Raw genomic sequence first — 16,489 nt, forward strand, 5'->3', positions numbered from 1 at the left:
CTTGCTCGTTTTTGGGGGACCCCTCTTTCATTAATTAAGTTTGTTTTAAATTCCTTTGTGCTCTGTTATTAATTCTTATTTTTTTGCTTTGCTCTCTCTCCTTGGGAAATCCAATCTATGTTTTCAATTATCATCTATATGTTAAAAACTTCCAAATTTTTAACTTTTGGCTAGGCCCTTCCTCTGAGCTCTGGATCCATACATCCAAATGACCATTTGGCATTATTTCTTAAAGTCCCTCATATATGGATCAATAGTCTTTTTCTCCCCATATACAGAGCCCAGCACCTACCAAGTATTAAACATTAGGAAGAAGTTTTCAGTAAGAGAACTGAAGCCTGTTTAAATATAAGGCACAATTAACATACTAATCAGAGATGAACATTTGCAAGGTAAGATATTGGATTGTTTTTTGATATTCTACCAAAAAGCCTAGACCAATGATGTTGTTCTCTCTTGCACACCCACTTTCTGCCAATGTCAGGTTCCAATGCATCCCTTTCTTTCTACCCAGCGTTGCACCAGATGGATCCAAGAAGGACTAACGACAGCTCTCACAGGCCAAATCCCAGAAGAGAGAGAATGAGATGGCTGGAAAAAGGAGGGTAAAAGAACCCAAGGACATGTAGTGGGAGGAAATTACATGAGCTAGATCAAAATGCACCTACCACTGAAGCTCAGAGGTCGATGAAGAACATATCCCAAGTCTATGAAGAGGCTACAAACAGACACCACTGCCCAGGAATGAGTAGGTGAGACCAGAATTTTCACACCTGACCTCACTATCTGTGAGGCATTTACTATACGGCTTACATCCACAAACCTAAAATCAAGCCAACTTCATCTCCCATTTGGGCTACTGGAATGACCCCCAGCCACTCTTGCTCTCTTTCAGTCTTTTCTCTAAACAGCAATGAGATTTGCAAATACAAAATATATTGTCATTTCCTAATTAGTACCCTTTGATAATCAATCATTTCACTTAGTGCAAAACCCATAAACCCTACAGGGCTTTTAATGACCTGTGTGGACAAGCTCCTGACTTTCTCTTCAGACTCATCTCCTTCGTCCATCTCCCCCATTCCTCAGCCTTCCCTTGACATTTACTCCAGACCACTCTTTCCATTCCTGTTCTCCTACTCCTTGCAGTGTAGCTTAAAGTACTATATAAACACAGAGAGCTTTCCCAGCCCTCTATGTTGATTCAAACTTACTGTTCTATGTGCATGCACCAGCTTGTGCTTTATCGCTTCAGAGTGATCACAGCAAATAGAAACAGCCATTTAATTATTTATTTATGCTTCATTACATATTTCTCTTCCCTTCCTGACTGGAATTTCCATTAAGGCAAAGACTTCCATGGCCCTTTCTATGTTACTGTGTCCTCGAAGAACTCAGACTGTATCACAGGCCTGGTGCATATCAGGAGATTAAATATATGTGAAATTAATGAATGGAAGAGTGGGCAGGACTAGTAGAGATCTTATAAATATTAGCTGAATAAAAGGAAATCCTAAAGTGATTTAAGCACTTTAGTGTACACTCTTTGAATCCCAAGGCTCATAATAGCATGTAATACTTTGGATCTTTTCTTCCCTTCTTCTTTTCCTTCCTTCCTTCCTTCTTTTATTTCCTTAGGTAGAATTTCATTAAGCAGACAAAAAAAGATTAAAGTCAAAGTTATTGTAGATAAAGGTTTGACACTTCAAAACTCCTTGTTGTTTTTTATTTATTTATTTTTCTTGTCACTAGGAGATAATGTGGGTCAACACACATTTCAAATATACTTTTTTCTTTTTTCATTTATTCTTTGTACATCTATTTAATAAGCACTAATGGTACCCACAAAGTTTTAGGTCTACAAGACCAGTCTCTTCACAGTACTAAACAGATGCAGAACTTTCTGTGTATAAGGCTATAAAAACAAACAAACAAAAATCCTATTTTAGAATCTGGAAGTCATGTATATGTAATTACCATGTACTGAAATTGTATAGATTCTCATCAAAAACTGGAAGACAGTGTCTAATAAGAAAATTGCCCCCAAAATGGCTTGGTGGAGGCAATTTAGCTTCTGACTGGTTATTGACAAGAAACCATTAAGAAGCTTTTTCACTGTGGTTTGAAGAATTCAGTGCAGTACTGACAATGGCATTCAGGTTTGAAGGCTGTGAACCTAGCATTCACTTACTCCTGTACTTAATCCACTGTGTGTCCTGCACAGATTTTCCTTACCTAATAAAGAAATTTCCTTTCAGTCTTACTCCATAGGTGCCACACTTCCTTCTCATGACTTTTTTAACAGCTTGTTTGAAGTCTTTGTTCCTGAAGCTGTAGATAAATGGGTTCAGCAATGGGGTGACCACGGTATAGAAGACAGAAATGATCTTGTTGATTTCAGGTGACACATGATCATTAGGGCGCACATACATAGAGATCATAGTCCCATAGTAAATAGTGACAACAGCCAGATGGGAGCCACATGTAGAAAAGGTCTTCATCCGTCCAGAAGCTGAGGAAATTCTCAGTATGGAGGACACAATAAAAACATAGGACACAAGTGTCAGAATAAAACAAAGGCACAGCACAACAACTGAAAGGATGAAGATGGCCATTTCAGTAGTATAAACACTGGAACATGAAAGCAGCATGAGTGGCGGGAGGTCACAGAAAAAATGGTTGATCTGGTTGGGCCCACAGAAATCCAACTTGGAAATCATCAGGGAAGGCAGAAAACCTGTGCCCACCCCTGTCAACCAGGAGATTGCCACCAACTTGGTGCAGATTTCAGGACTCATGAGGAAGGAGTAGTGGAGTGGGCTGCAGATGGCCAGATATCGGTCATAAGCCATCACGGCCAGGAGAAAGCATTCAGTAGCCCCAAGGAACACAAAGAAGTATAGCTGTGCCATACAGGCGGAGAAGGAGATGGCTTGGCCCTGGGAGAGCAGGTTGGCTAGGAGAAGGGGCACAGTGGTGGATGTGTACCAGAGCTCCAGAAAGGAGAGGTGTTTGAGGAATGTGTACATTGGTGAGTGCAGTCGCTGGTCCTGGCTCACCACTGTGATGATAACGACATTCCCCGTGATGGTGAGGAAGTAGATGACCAGGAAAATGGCAAAGAGTAGGATCTGCCACTGAAGAAGGTTCTGGAATCCTAACAGTTGAAACTCAGTGACACTGGACACATTTTGGTGCTCCATTGCCTGTGGGGGGGTGGTGGAAAACATTTTGGAAAAGCACAGTACACAAGCCATAACAATATTTAGAACTACCTGTGTTTGGAACTTCAGGAATTAATTTTTTCCTAATAGTTTAGAGTTTTATGTGTGGCTATTTAGAAGGGCAAATGCATAATTCCAGCTCTTTTCTGTAAGAATACATTTTGAAATCACAAGCTGATGGTGAAGATTAGATCCTGTAAAGAGACTCAAGTTTTCTGTGTTGGGATTGTCTGAAATCTAGAAGTCTCAATCCAAAAAAAAATAGAAAAAAAAAAAAAAAGGACTCTGATCAGTAGATCTTAAGTGTGCTCACCAGAAAAGAAAAAGAAAAAAATTTAATTATTTGAGGTGATAGATAAGTTAATTAGATTGATTGTGATGATTTCACAGTATATACATATATCAAAACATCAAATTGTACACCTTAAATATATACAATATTTATTTGTCGATTATACCTCAATAAAGTTATAAACAAACCTCACAAACTAACAATAACAACAAAGGTCTTTAAAAAATCACACACATATGGGATCAAATGTCTTTCTTTTCTCATATATGGATTTTGTCTGGAAAAGAGAGCAGACACTCGCATCTTCTATGACATTCTGAGAAAGTTCATTCATTCTTCTCTCAAACAATATTTATCAATACCTGCTGTGTGTGTGTGTGTGTGTGTGTGTGTGTGAAGCCTTGTGCTGAGCTAACCTGTATCTTATCCACCAGTGTCCTTTCTTGCTCAGTTAGATACTGTACTTGTGTTCAGCCACTGCAATCACTTCCTCTTGTACACCTCTCCTTCCTTTCATTTAATTCATTGTCTAACACAGTTTTTGATAAAGTCACTGTCAACCTGCCATATGTGAGCTTCATGCAATGGAGGGGGTGAGACACAACACATGATATTGCCACCTTAAAATTCCTAACCAATAAACTGGTGTATTCTTTGTGCTACAGAGCAATCATTCTCCATTTCCCTCATATACTCACTTTTCCAGTCTCCTAAATGACTATTTCATTTATGCTCTTCTCTTTCCAATCTTTCAAAACATCCTTGTCTATCTGTACCTTCAACAAGAAACCTATTTTACTAAATAAAACTGAAATCTTCTAATGGGAATACCTGCAAATCCCCCCACATATCACCTTTTGTTCTGGTGCATCCACTTCCTCCATCTCCCTCTGAATAAAAGTCTGTGCCCAACCCCGTGGGCATGAGGTGCCACCAGAAGATACTGCAGGTGTTACACCATCGTCATCCCCTGAATCAAGAGCCCTCTTTCTGCTGGTCATTTCCTCAGCAGGCCTACTGACTGGTTTTATCTCTCTTTTAAAAAGACAAAAAGGAATGTCTTGGTGCTATCCTGTTCTCCATTAAATGCTGCCTGTATTTGTCTGCTCACTCTTTTCTTTCCTTTTTCCCTTTGTGAAAGCATCTGTTTCAGCTCCCCTATTGCTCTGCTTCCTATCTCTCCTGAATCCAAAGCAATCAGGGTTTTCTTCTGGCTACTACCACAAACTGCTCGGCCATGTTGTCCTCACCCTCCAATCATGCATCCTCATTCCTAATTGTTGTAATCTGTCAGCAGCATCCACAGTTGTTCTGTCCCTCTTCTGGGATGACTCTAGTCACCTGATATCCATGATCTACAGATCTGGATTTTCAGGTTTATATGACCCCAGGATTGAGTACCTCAATCTACCTCACTTCCTTTTTGGTTTCAGGCAGTCTTTTGACTTTAAATGCCATCATTTAGCTCTCAACCATCAAATTTATATATCAAGCTTGAATATAAGCTTTCTGCAAACCACAGCCCTATTTGAAGAGCACTCACATGTCTAAGCTGCATCTGAAATTTAAGTTACCTACCCTACCTAACCAGCATTACAGATATACTCAGCCTTCCTAGTGCAGTACCTCCATCTATTTAATGGCCACTCCATCCTCCTACTTGCTCAATTCTTGTTTCTGTTAGACCCAATATCTAATTTTTCAATGAAGTCGACTGACCCCACCTGAGAATATAAGCACACTCTGATCCGATCACTATATCACTATTCACTAACATCCCGTGCTCCCTGGAAAGAGCATTACTATCTCTCACCGAGATTGTTGCAACAGTCTCCTTGCAGCTCCTCCATTTCCACACTGCCTGCTCAATAAAGCAGCCAAGGTTAAATTCTTTGAACATGCAATAGCTTACACAGGGAACATGAAAGTACTATGAATTGTTCCTGTAAAGGAATAAAACACTATGACCAAACAATCACTTTATGCACCTATTAGGAATCAACTGGTCTGTTAATTGGCTGTTTTTGTTTTTCATCTCTGTTGTAGTTTACCATTTTTGCTGTGTTCTGTTTTCTCCTCTCAGACTTGGGCAAATCACTGGGAATATTATCTCCATGTGATCATGAAATGTTTACATTGAGTGAAATTGATATCTTAGCAAATCTATGCATTGGCTACCAAAACCACAATATTGAATATGCCATGCCATGTATATTGAAGTCTATGGTACTCAATTTCTTAAATAAAGCTAAAGAGAGAGAGAGAGAGAGAGAAAGAAAGCCATAGCCTTAACAGTTTTCTGAGCCCTATTTGTTCTTTCCTCCCTTTGCCTCTCTAACCTCTTAATCTACTTTCCTCCTTTTCCATTCACCTCCCAGCATTCTGGTTTCCTTAGTATTCCTCGAACTACCCAGGACATACCACCTTTTCCACTTAATAAGTTCAGTTCCCTGGAATGTTGTCCCTGAACGTTTCTATGGGGCTCATTCTCATGTCCTTTCAGCCAGCTCAGATGTCACCTTCTCTGTACTTAGAGCTTCTGACATGGATTCAAGATAAAAGTATTCAGTGTATCTTGGTTTGAAGGCAGAATATTGCAACAATTCTAGCTTGAAACCATTGGTTGAACAACTAACCGATGCTAGAATACTGTTATTTAATCTACATAGACCATCTTGTACAGAAAGAGGAAGATATGATAGTGGATTTCTGGAGACACAGCTATGCTCACAGACTCTTAGTAAAATAACAATATCATCTTGCAGAATGGTCTCCCCCCACCCTCCCTTGGCTTTCTCTCATTTTTTGTAAGAATGTTACCATGAGACTCAATTTTAAATGAAGAGTAAATGGATTATATTAATAAATTAAACATGTGGAACAATGAGGGCTAGGTTTGGAAGATGGCAATAAAATCAAAACAGCAGTATAATACAATAGACAAAGTTTACAGGGCATTTGGCTGAATGTCCTGGTTAACTAAAAGTCCTTTGCTCAGTACACATTCAAATGCACGAGAACACTCAACTTTGTTAATCACCATTCATTGCTTACTTTCAGCAATGAGTAGCTAATTACATCTTAAAATATTAACTACTTAAACACTCATAATTACCTTAATTATATAGAACTGAAAAAAAATCTGCCTCCAATAATACTGAGTCTGCTTAAGTATAGTAAACTAGATTTAATATTGTGGCGTTCTTTAAAACTATACGAAAATAAACATAATCAGGAATGCTATTGTTCTTCTATGCAATCTTTCCTAGAGTGAACTAAGTGACCTTTTGACTTTTCAAGAACACTTTCTTGGTTACTTTTCTGTTACTATAGTTTTATATGCTAGCCAGTTTAGGCAAAATCATTGCACTGTTTCCATATAGACAGAGCATCTGTAGAGTCTAAAATTGCCTTGATAAGAATAAGGAGGAACAATTTATTAGGTCAAAGTAATTTTAAATTTAACATCTACAGTGACAACAACCAAAACAAGAAAATTTATGTCATTTGACACTAAAACATGTAACACTTTGATTTCCTTCTGAAAAAAAATTGCATTTATCTGTAGGAACCTCCCCTACCTGTCCATTTTCTCAGTATCCAGAGCACTAAATTATTCCAGGATCTTCCTTGCCTTCCTCTAGCCCAAATTTGGACTGTGCATTCACTGTGAGAATAGAATTTGCCATCTTCTGCTGGCGTTTGACAGAAAGCAGACTTCTTTGAACAACCCTGGGTTTCTTGGGGACCTGTCCCTTCCATGAATCCTGTTCCCCAGATGTTCTTCTGTAATTTGGTAGTTGAGTTAGTAAACAATGAAATCAACCTTCTGAGATTAAACTCTGCCCACTGAGACTTAGATGTTGATAAAACACCTGGGGTTGATGTCATTTTTACATTCTTTGTGAAATGGATTTGTTTATTTAACTTAGTATAAGTACCAATAATGTTGAATAAAAACCGAATCAAACAAAAGGGTATTTCTCTAAAATCCAGCAAGCAGGCAATTAGTGAGTGACCTATTCTGAGCAATGAAAGTTCGATGGCTGCTTTTATTGGCTGCATTTCACCATCATACTTTAATTACAGGTGTGGCTAAATTTAAGAAAAAAATGATCACTGCAAGCTCATCCATTCATTCAATTAAAGCAATCTGTACCAATGTACCAAAGCTCATTCTAGTGTCAATTTGTCAATTTAACAAAGCAAGTGCAATACATGAATTGGTCTGAAAGGATATCTCACTTGGAGTTTTAGAAGATGAGTTGGAAAAGAAAAGATTCTGTGATATTTTGAAAATATACATTTGGTTTTCATCCCAATCTCCTGACATACAATTTATAAACTTCTTAGAATCTCCAAAGTGATAAGTTAGTTACAGTTCTTTTCTTATGCTAATGATGGCTGTTAGCCCCTAGGTAGTTTCAGGATAGGGGGCTGGTCACAGAAAAGACTGAGGTGTGACTTTTAGTCCCATCTCCAACCTCTGAGGAGGGGTGAGGGGCTGAAGGTTAAGTTCACTACCAGTGCCCAGTGATTTAATCAATCATGCCTATGCAATGAAACTTGCATAAAAACTCATGAGAACTGGGTTCAGAGAGCTTCTGGACAGCTGAACTCACCCTGTGCTGGGAAGGTGGTGCACCTCAACTCCATGAGAAAGGAAGCTCCCGTGCCCTGCACCCTTCTAGACCTGGCTTTATGTGTCTCTTTATCTGTCTGTTTCTCTGTATCCTTTAAGATAGCCTTTGTAACAAACCAGTAAAAGTGAGTGTTTCCCTGAGTTTTGCGAGCCACTCCAGCAAACTAATTGAACCCATGGAGGGGGTTGTGGAAATGCTGATTTAGATTTATAGCTCCTTGGTTAGAAGTTCCAGAGGTCTGGGCTTGCAACTGACATCTGAAGGGCGTGACAGTCTTGGGGACTGAGCCTTTATAACAGGCTGAACAGAAGTGGCTTCATTTTATTAAACTTCTAAATTAAGAAGGTTTTTTAAAAAAAATTTTATTTATTTATTTTTTATTTTACTCTTGTAACCGGAACCACATAGCTTGCAGCTGGGCATTAAAACAGAATGATTCTTGTTCACATGATTGTTAGAACATAATGACTTTTGCTCACACTGTACACACAATAATTATAGAAGAAACTGTTAGTCCAGGTGGCCATTCTTTGCTAGCTTACTAACTAGATTTTTTAAAACATTAACAGGAACTGAATCTGTTACTTGATGTCATGCAGGATGGTCAACATGATTCAGCTCCCAGCCGAGAAGTTCTTTGCTGTTTATGTGCAATTGTATGATTATGCCTGCACGTTCCTGTTTAGATCACCATGAATCGGCCCCCCTACCACCTGTCCCTATCAAACCCTTTGCCATGTCTCGGAGAGGGTCATTGAGACATAAGTCCACCATTTCCTCAGACTGCCAGCTTCCTGATTAAAGGCTACCTTTCCTTACACCGACACTTGTCTCCCAATTATTAGCTATTGAGTGCTGAGCAAACGGACTTTTGGGGTTTTGGTAACACCTCAACTTGTGGGATCTTATGTCCAGGTAGATAGCACCAGAATTAAGTCAGAAGACACCCAGCTAGTGTCCGCAGAAGAACTGATGGCTTGTTTGCCAGTGAGAAAAAGTCGTCACACATTTGGTTACAGAAGTCAGACACTGGTCTTCTGTGTGGATTCTTGTTGAGTAAGAGAGTACAGAAAAAACTGTTTGTGTTTTGTTTTTTGAAACAGATTCTCAACCCATTCCTAATATGACAGGATTTAAAAAAAACAAAAAACAAATAAAAAACCTCCAAGTGTGTGGAAGTTTGTCTAATTAAGAAAAGCTAGTTTATTAATATTTTAAAATTAAATTTGGATCTTTTAGTTTACAAATTTTAAAGGATTAAATAAATAAATGAAGAAAATCATACTTATTTTGTTTGGTTCTCATTCATTCATTTATTCAACAAAATTCACATTTAACACCTACTATACGCATAGGGCTCTTTCGGAATTGGGATATGCCTGTGAGCCCATAAACATTATTGTCTAATGTGGTAGGATGACATCATTTCTTATTTATTGATGTTTGATTTAATTAATGTACATTTTTTCAAAATGATATGATTCATGTGTACATTTTTTAGAAAAATTGGAAAAGAAAAGAAAATACAGACAAAAATGTATCTTTTAATATACCAATAGTGTTACCGGACTCAGGTCCGGCTACCCAATCCCTTGAAAAGGAAAGGAAAAAAACTCAAAAGTCAAACGGTTGGTGTCAGAAAAGCAGATGTATTCAACTGAAGGAGATGGTAGGCTGTCTCATCTCAAAGATTTACATTTACTGAGGGGTTTTTAAAGGACAGGTTGAAGAAATGAAATGTGGGAGGTGAAAAGCAGGAGAGAAGGAAATGTGAGCTATGAGGGGTCTGTCTCTATGGGTCAGGTACAAGGACTTGCCAAGGCCTCATCTGGTTTCTGTTCTCATCTTCTCTGTTATTTCAGGACCCTGCAAGATTTTGATTTGCACGGGTATACTTGGCTGGTGCCCAAGGTCAGCTTCCGTCATTTGGCCTTGATCATTTCTCAAAACACTACAAGTCTCAAAGAAAGAACTATTAGGTTTGCAAAGTACTAATTAGCTTCTTGGCCTTGTTTTTCTACTTAGCAATTGAGATAAGAAAGTCCGGGGACGGGAAGAAAGAGCGGAGAGAAAAAAAACTGTCTTTTAAAAAACCTTCCCTCCTCTGCAGTCCAGGCAGCTTCAGGTCCCAAAATGGCTTCAGTCCTGCTCACTCCAACAACTCCCCTCTGTCAGTAGTTCCTTCCATTTCTATGGAATGGGCCACTGGCTCATCTGACTGATTTGAGCTGTTTTCAGGGCACAGTAGGGGTTAATGTGGAATGGAACTATCTGACATGATGGAGGATATAGCTTTTGGTGCCCAGCTGGAGTGGTGGATGGACCAAGGGCATTTGCTTATTTATCATCTTAACAGTTGATTAACAGCTTACTCATAGTTAGCAAACTATACATTATTAGTAGCTGTGAAAATAGAATAATCAGGCACTCTTGCCTCAGGCCCAGTTGGGAGTAGTGTGGCACATTGTTTGTTTTCAAATTGTGTGTGGGTGGAATTAGTGTGCATGTGCAGCACTGCCACCTTGGCTGGCATACTGCTTGGGGCGTCTGCTTTGCATAGCCGTGTTCTCTGACCTATGGCACCAACGACCTTTTGGCCAGTTACCTAGCTCATAGACCTAAATGTGAGGGGTCTGGTGACCCAGCCTGGCATGTGAGGGGTCTGGTGACCCATCCTGGCATGTGAAGGGTTTGTGACCCAGTCTGGACAATGGACTTGAGGGGTCTGTGAGCTCCAGACCCAGCCTGAGCGCTACAATTGGTGACATCGGCAGGTTTCTGACATTAGCAGAGCTCTACATTAGTACATCAAGTCTTTTAAGAATGTACATGAATCCTTTGTTTAGGAACAGGACACCTCATCCAAGTTGTGAGCACCCTCTTCAAGGCCAGGAAACTTTACAGAACTGCTTTTGTAGACAAGACATTATTTCCCCCTTTTTGATCAATGCATTCCTCATAAAAGCATTGATGATCAATTTCTTGATTTTAAAAGTATGTATTTAAAGTTTCCCATTGTCTTACACATCTGAATGAAATCTATTTTCTGGTCCTCAAAAGGATGGATTCCCTTATATTGTACTTTTTGTCCCATGTAAGTGCAATCAGCTCTGCTGTTTGAGCTGAGATACCAGTTGGGAGGGCCATGGGCCTCTATTTCCTCAGTTAAATTCATCATATCGTATCCGTGGAGCTCTTAATCCTGCCCTGATTACACCAATTGTAAAGCTCTTGGCTACTGTCAACTTCACCAATTGTAGTGCTCTTAATCCTGCCCGACTACACCAATTGTGAAGTCAAGGCTAAGCTCTGGAATCCTGTTCGTGATGCCAATTGTCTAGCTCCATGACCACATTAGTTGTCAGGCTCTTTTACCTGCCCGTAATCCTGCACCGACTGGGCCAATTGTTGAGCTAGGGCTGGGTCTGGCCCAGTCAGCAGGTTTATGGGCAGGTAAAAGAGCTCCACAATTGGCGATGCCAGCAGTATTCTGACATTAGCCTTGCAGTAGTGCCACACCCTGTCTGTGCTCTATGAAGCTGCTGCATTGATGAATAATTCCCAGTCTCTGTTAGGCAATAGCTGGTCTAAAAGATCCAGCCCACTGGAATAGACTGCATCCATAACTTCAAGGCAGTGATGCATTAATTAGGCTGTGTTCTGTGCCATTAGTGGGCAGCAGGGTGGTTGGATTCAGGTTAGTGGTTGTCTGTAAGACTATATTGGAATTATCCAAAGGAATTGCCTGATATTGCCCATATGCCCAGCAGTAAGCCAGCAACCTCCCTCTTGTTCTAAAAGAGTCAGCATCTGGTGGGACACACACACTGCAACAGGTTGTCCCAAAGTAAAATTTTTCTGCTTTTTGTAACATATCACAGGTGGCAGCTACAGCCCTTAAACAAAGTGGCCATCCCTTGGTTGTTTGTTCTAGCTGCTTAAAGAAGTGTGCTATTGGTTGGGGTACAGTTCCAAGTAACTGGATTTAAAGCCCCAGTCCAAATCCTTGTTTTTCGTGTACATACAGGCTGAAAGGCTTTTGAGTCTTGGGAAGGCCTTAAGCAGGAGCCATCATCAATTTTCCTTCATGGTTTCAAGTGCCTGCTGGCACTCTTTAGTCCAACATAGAGGCTCAGTGTCTAGCCCCTTTAATGCCCCAAATAAGGGTTCTACTATTAGTCTATAATTTGGAATCCAGATGTAATAAAATCTGGCCATTCCCCCAAACCCTTACAATTGTCTCCTATTGCTTGGGACTTATTGCTGCTGTACTTAACTTTCTTTCAAAGAGAAGGTTGCACTTTTCTTTACTTAGTGAAAAACCTAGGAAGTTAACTTTTTTCTTACAAATTGGGGCTTTGGAAGAAGAAACTCTATATCCACATTCAGCCAAATGATTTAAGGTGATAATGGTGTTCTTTAAGCATTTGTCAAAAGTAGGCCTAGCAATAAGCAGATCATCTGTATATTGCAATAAGTTTCCTTCATCCGCTGAAAGGGTTTTAAGTCTCTAGCTAGCACCTTGCCAAATATTGCCAGAGAATTTCCAAATCCCTGAGATGACACAGTCCAGCCACACTGGAAAACAGTTTTTTTCTGTTTTTGTTTTTTTAATCTTACCATTTAAAGGCAAGCAACAATTGTGCCTCCTCTTCTACTGATAGGCAGAAAAATGTATCCTTAAATCCAAAACTGAAAACGGACCATAATCTCCCAGTATGGTCATCAGTAATGAACGAGGACTTGGAACAGTGGTGTGGACATTTTCTACCATCTTATTCATAGCTCTGAGGTCTTGCATAAAGTGACACTCACTAGTATGAGGCTTCTTACTGGCAACATATTGGTATTATAGGGAGATTGACAAGACCAAATAAGTCCATGTTTCAAAAACTTCTACAGCACAGGCTGAATACAATCTAAGGCTTCCCTTTTCAGGGGATATTTCTTTTTTTTCCTAGGAACTCCTGCTCCTATCTTCAGTTCTATAGATACGGGAGTTATATTTTTGGCTCAGTCAGGGACCCCATCAGGTCAAACTGTTTTACTCACTTGATTGCAGACTTTGGGTGGAAACAGTTCACATTTTGGAGGTCTGACTCCTGTAAGGAGCATCTGGAACTGTAAGTCTTGGAGGCACTCATCTCTGCATATATTGTTTCTCTGGAGTAAAAGTCACTTTGCATAGTAAATGTCTTTCTAGCAAATGGATGGGACACTCAAGCATATACAAAAAGCTGTGTCTCAATGTTATGTCCCCCAGGTGGCACTCTAGAGGTCAAAGAAAAGGCTTTTGTTGGGGTCTACCTCTAACCCCTATTATGGAAACTGTCTTCCCAGCACTTTTAGCTAGTTTAGTGTTTAAGAATGAGTGACTGGCTCCAGTCTCCAGTAGAAAATCAATTAATTTGTTCCCCGCTGTCAATTGTACTTTGGGCCTCTGTGGGGAAAGAATTAGAAGCTCTGAAAGGTTTAGTGGAGCCCCCTGGTCCCCTCACTCATCATCAGAGAAGTCTTCCAGTTCCATCATTATTTGGGTCCCAGTTAGGCTCAAGCAGGGGCACAGCCCCTGCAGAATCTGGGGTTCCATTAGATGCTCTTGATGGAGGTGGTGAGCCTCACCTTTTGCTTTGTCTATAGCAAGTCAGCTCTCATTGGCTGTTAATACAGTTCTCACTAAGGCCTGCACATCTGCCCACATGGGTCCATGAGTATTAAATCACTGGTAAAGAGTTAAGTCATTTTCTGCGGATCATCTCCACATGGAGGGTTTGAATGCTTCCAACTTAAAACGTCCAAGGTAGAGAAAGGCGTATGTTGGGAAAATAGAATAGTTTGGTCAGGACCCTCACCTCAGGTCCATCTGGGTCTGGTTTTAGCACATCCTTTGTAAGCAAATTGTGTGTGTGTGTGGAGTTAGTGCGCATGTGTGCCAATGTATCTTTTTAGTTTTGCAGCTATTCTTGTGTTCTGAGAGAGAGAGAGAGAGATTGAGACGGAAGAGTTTTAGCAACGCAGGTAGGTGGGCATCTGCCTCAGGCGTCCTCCCGGTGCGGCCATGCTTTCCAACAAATGCTCCAAGGACCATTTGGCCAGTTACATAGCTCATAGACCTGCGTGAAGGGGTCTAGTGACCCAGCCTGGTATGTGAGGGGTCTGGGGACCCAGCCTGGTATGTGAAGGGTTTGGGACCCAGTCTGTGAATGGGCTTGAGGGGTCTGTGAGCTCCAGTCCCAGCCCTAGCTTGGCAATTGGCCCAGTCAGTACAGGATTACAAGCAGGTAAAAGAGCCCGACATCCAGCGTGGTCGTGTAGCTAGACAATTGGTATCACAAACAGGATTAAGAGTTCTACAATTGGCAAGATAAGGAAATAGAGGGCATCCAGATTGGAAAAGATGAAGTCAAACTGTCCCTGTTTGCAGATGACATGATCCTATATATTGAACAGCCTAAAACCTCTACAAAAAAACTGTTGGAATTGATAAATGGTTTCAGCACAGTAGCAGGATACAAAATCAACACACAAAAATCAGTAGCATTTCTATTCTCCAATAGTGAACATGCAGAAAGAGAAATCAAGAAAGCCTGCGCATTTACAATAGCCACCAAAAAAATAAAATACTTAGGAACTGAGTTAACCAAGGATGTGAAAAATCTCTATAATGAGAACTACAAACCACTGCTGAGAGAAATTAGAGAGGATACAAGAAGGTGGAAAGATATCCCATGCTCTTGGATTGGAAGAATCAACATAGTGAAAATGTCCATACTACCCAAAGTGATATACAAATTCAATGCAATCCCAATCAAAATTCCAAAGACATTTTTCTCAGAAATGGAAAAACTATCCAGACATTTATATGGAACAATAAAAGACCACGCATAGCCAAAGCAATGCTGAGCAAAAAAAAATAAAGCTGGAGGCATAACACTACCTGACTTTAAACTATACTACAAAGCTATAATAACCAAAACAGTATGGTACTGGCATAAAAACAGACACACTGACCAATGGAATAGAATAGAGAATCCAGAAATCAACCCACACACTTACTTCCATCTGATCTTTGACAAAGGCATCAAGCCTATTCACTGGGGAAGGGACTGCCTCTTCAGCAAATGGTGCTGGGATAACTGGATATACATGTGCAGGAGAGTGAAACTAGATCCATACCTCTCACCGTATACTAAAATCAACTCAAAATGGATTAAGGATTTAAATATACACCCTGAAACAATAAAACTTCTTAAAGAAAACATAGGAGAAACACTTCAAGAAATAGGACTGGGCACAGACTTCATGAATACGATCCCAAAAGCACGGGCAACCAAAGGAAAAATAAACAAATGGGATTATATCAAACTAAAAAGCTTCTGCACAGCAAAAGAAACAATTAACAGAGCTAAAAGACAACCAACAGAGTGGGAGAAAATATTTGCAAAATATACATCTGACAAAGGATTAATATCCAGAATATATAAGGAACTCAAACAACTTTACAAGAAGAAAACAAGCAACCCAATTAAAAAATGGGCAAAAGAGCTAAGTAGGCATTTCTCTAAGGAAGATATCCAAATGGCCAACAGACATATGAAAAAATGCTCAACATCACTCAGCATCCGGGAAATGCAAATCAAAACCACATAGAGATACCATCTAACCCCAGTTAGGATGGCTAAAATCCAAAAGACTCTGAACGATAAATGCTGGCGAGGTTGCGGAAAAAAAGGAACTCTCATACACCGTTGGTCGTTCTGCAAAATGGTGCAGCCTCTATGGAAAATGGTATGGAGGTTCCTCAAACAATTGCAGATAGATCTACCATACGACCCAGCTATCCCACTGTTGGGAATATACCCAGAGGAATGGAAATCATCAAGTCGAAGGTATACCTGTTCCCCAATGTTCATCGCAGCATTCTTTACAATAGCCAAGAGTTGGAACCAGCCCAAATGTCCATCATCAGATGAGTGGATACGGAAAATGTGGTACATCTACACAATGGAATAGTACTCAGTTATAAAAACGAATGAAATACTGCCATTTGCAACAACATGGATGGACCTTGAGAGAATTATATTAAGTGAAACAAGTCAGGCACAGAAAGAGTAATACCACATGTTCTCACTTATTGGTGGGAGCTAAAAATTAATAAATAAATTCACACACACACACATACACACACACACACAAAACCGGGGGGGGGAGAAGATGTAACAACCACAATTACTCGAAGTTGATACGACAAGCAAACAGAAAGGACATTGTTGGGGGGGAGGGGGGGAGGGAGAAGGGAGGGAGGTTTTGGTGATGGGGAGCAATAAACA

At 40.1% G+C, this 16,489-nt stretch overlaps 1 protein-coding gene across 1 annotated transcript; it reads right to left on the bottom strand.

The window, feature by feature from the left end:
• Positions 1 to 2,235: 2,235 nt before the first annotated feature.
• Positions 2,236 to 3,203, bottom strand: LOC134374813 (olfactory receptor 11L1-like). Its single transcript, XM_063092817.1, is given in 2 exon segments — positions 2,236 to 2,273; positions 2,276 to 3,203. Coding segments are annotated over 2 exon segments (966 nt in total).
• Between the last annotated feature and the right edge of the window lie 13,286 nt (positions 3,204 to 16,489).

The sequence above is a fragment of the Cynocephalus volans genome, chromosome 4, assembly GCF_027409185.1.
Source record: "Cynocephalus volans isolate mCynVol1 chromosome 4, mCynVol1.pri, whole genome shotgun sequence".
In the NCBI taxonomy this organism is placed as follows: domain Eukaryota; kingdom Metazoa; phylum Chordata; class Mammalia; order Dermoptera; family Cynocephalidae; genus Cynocephalus; species Cynocephalus volans.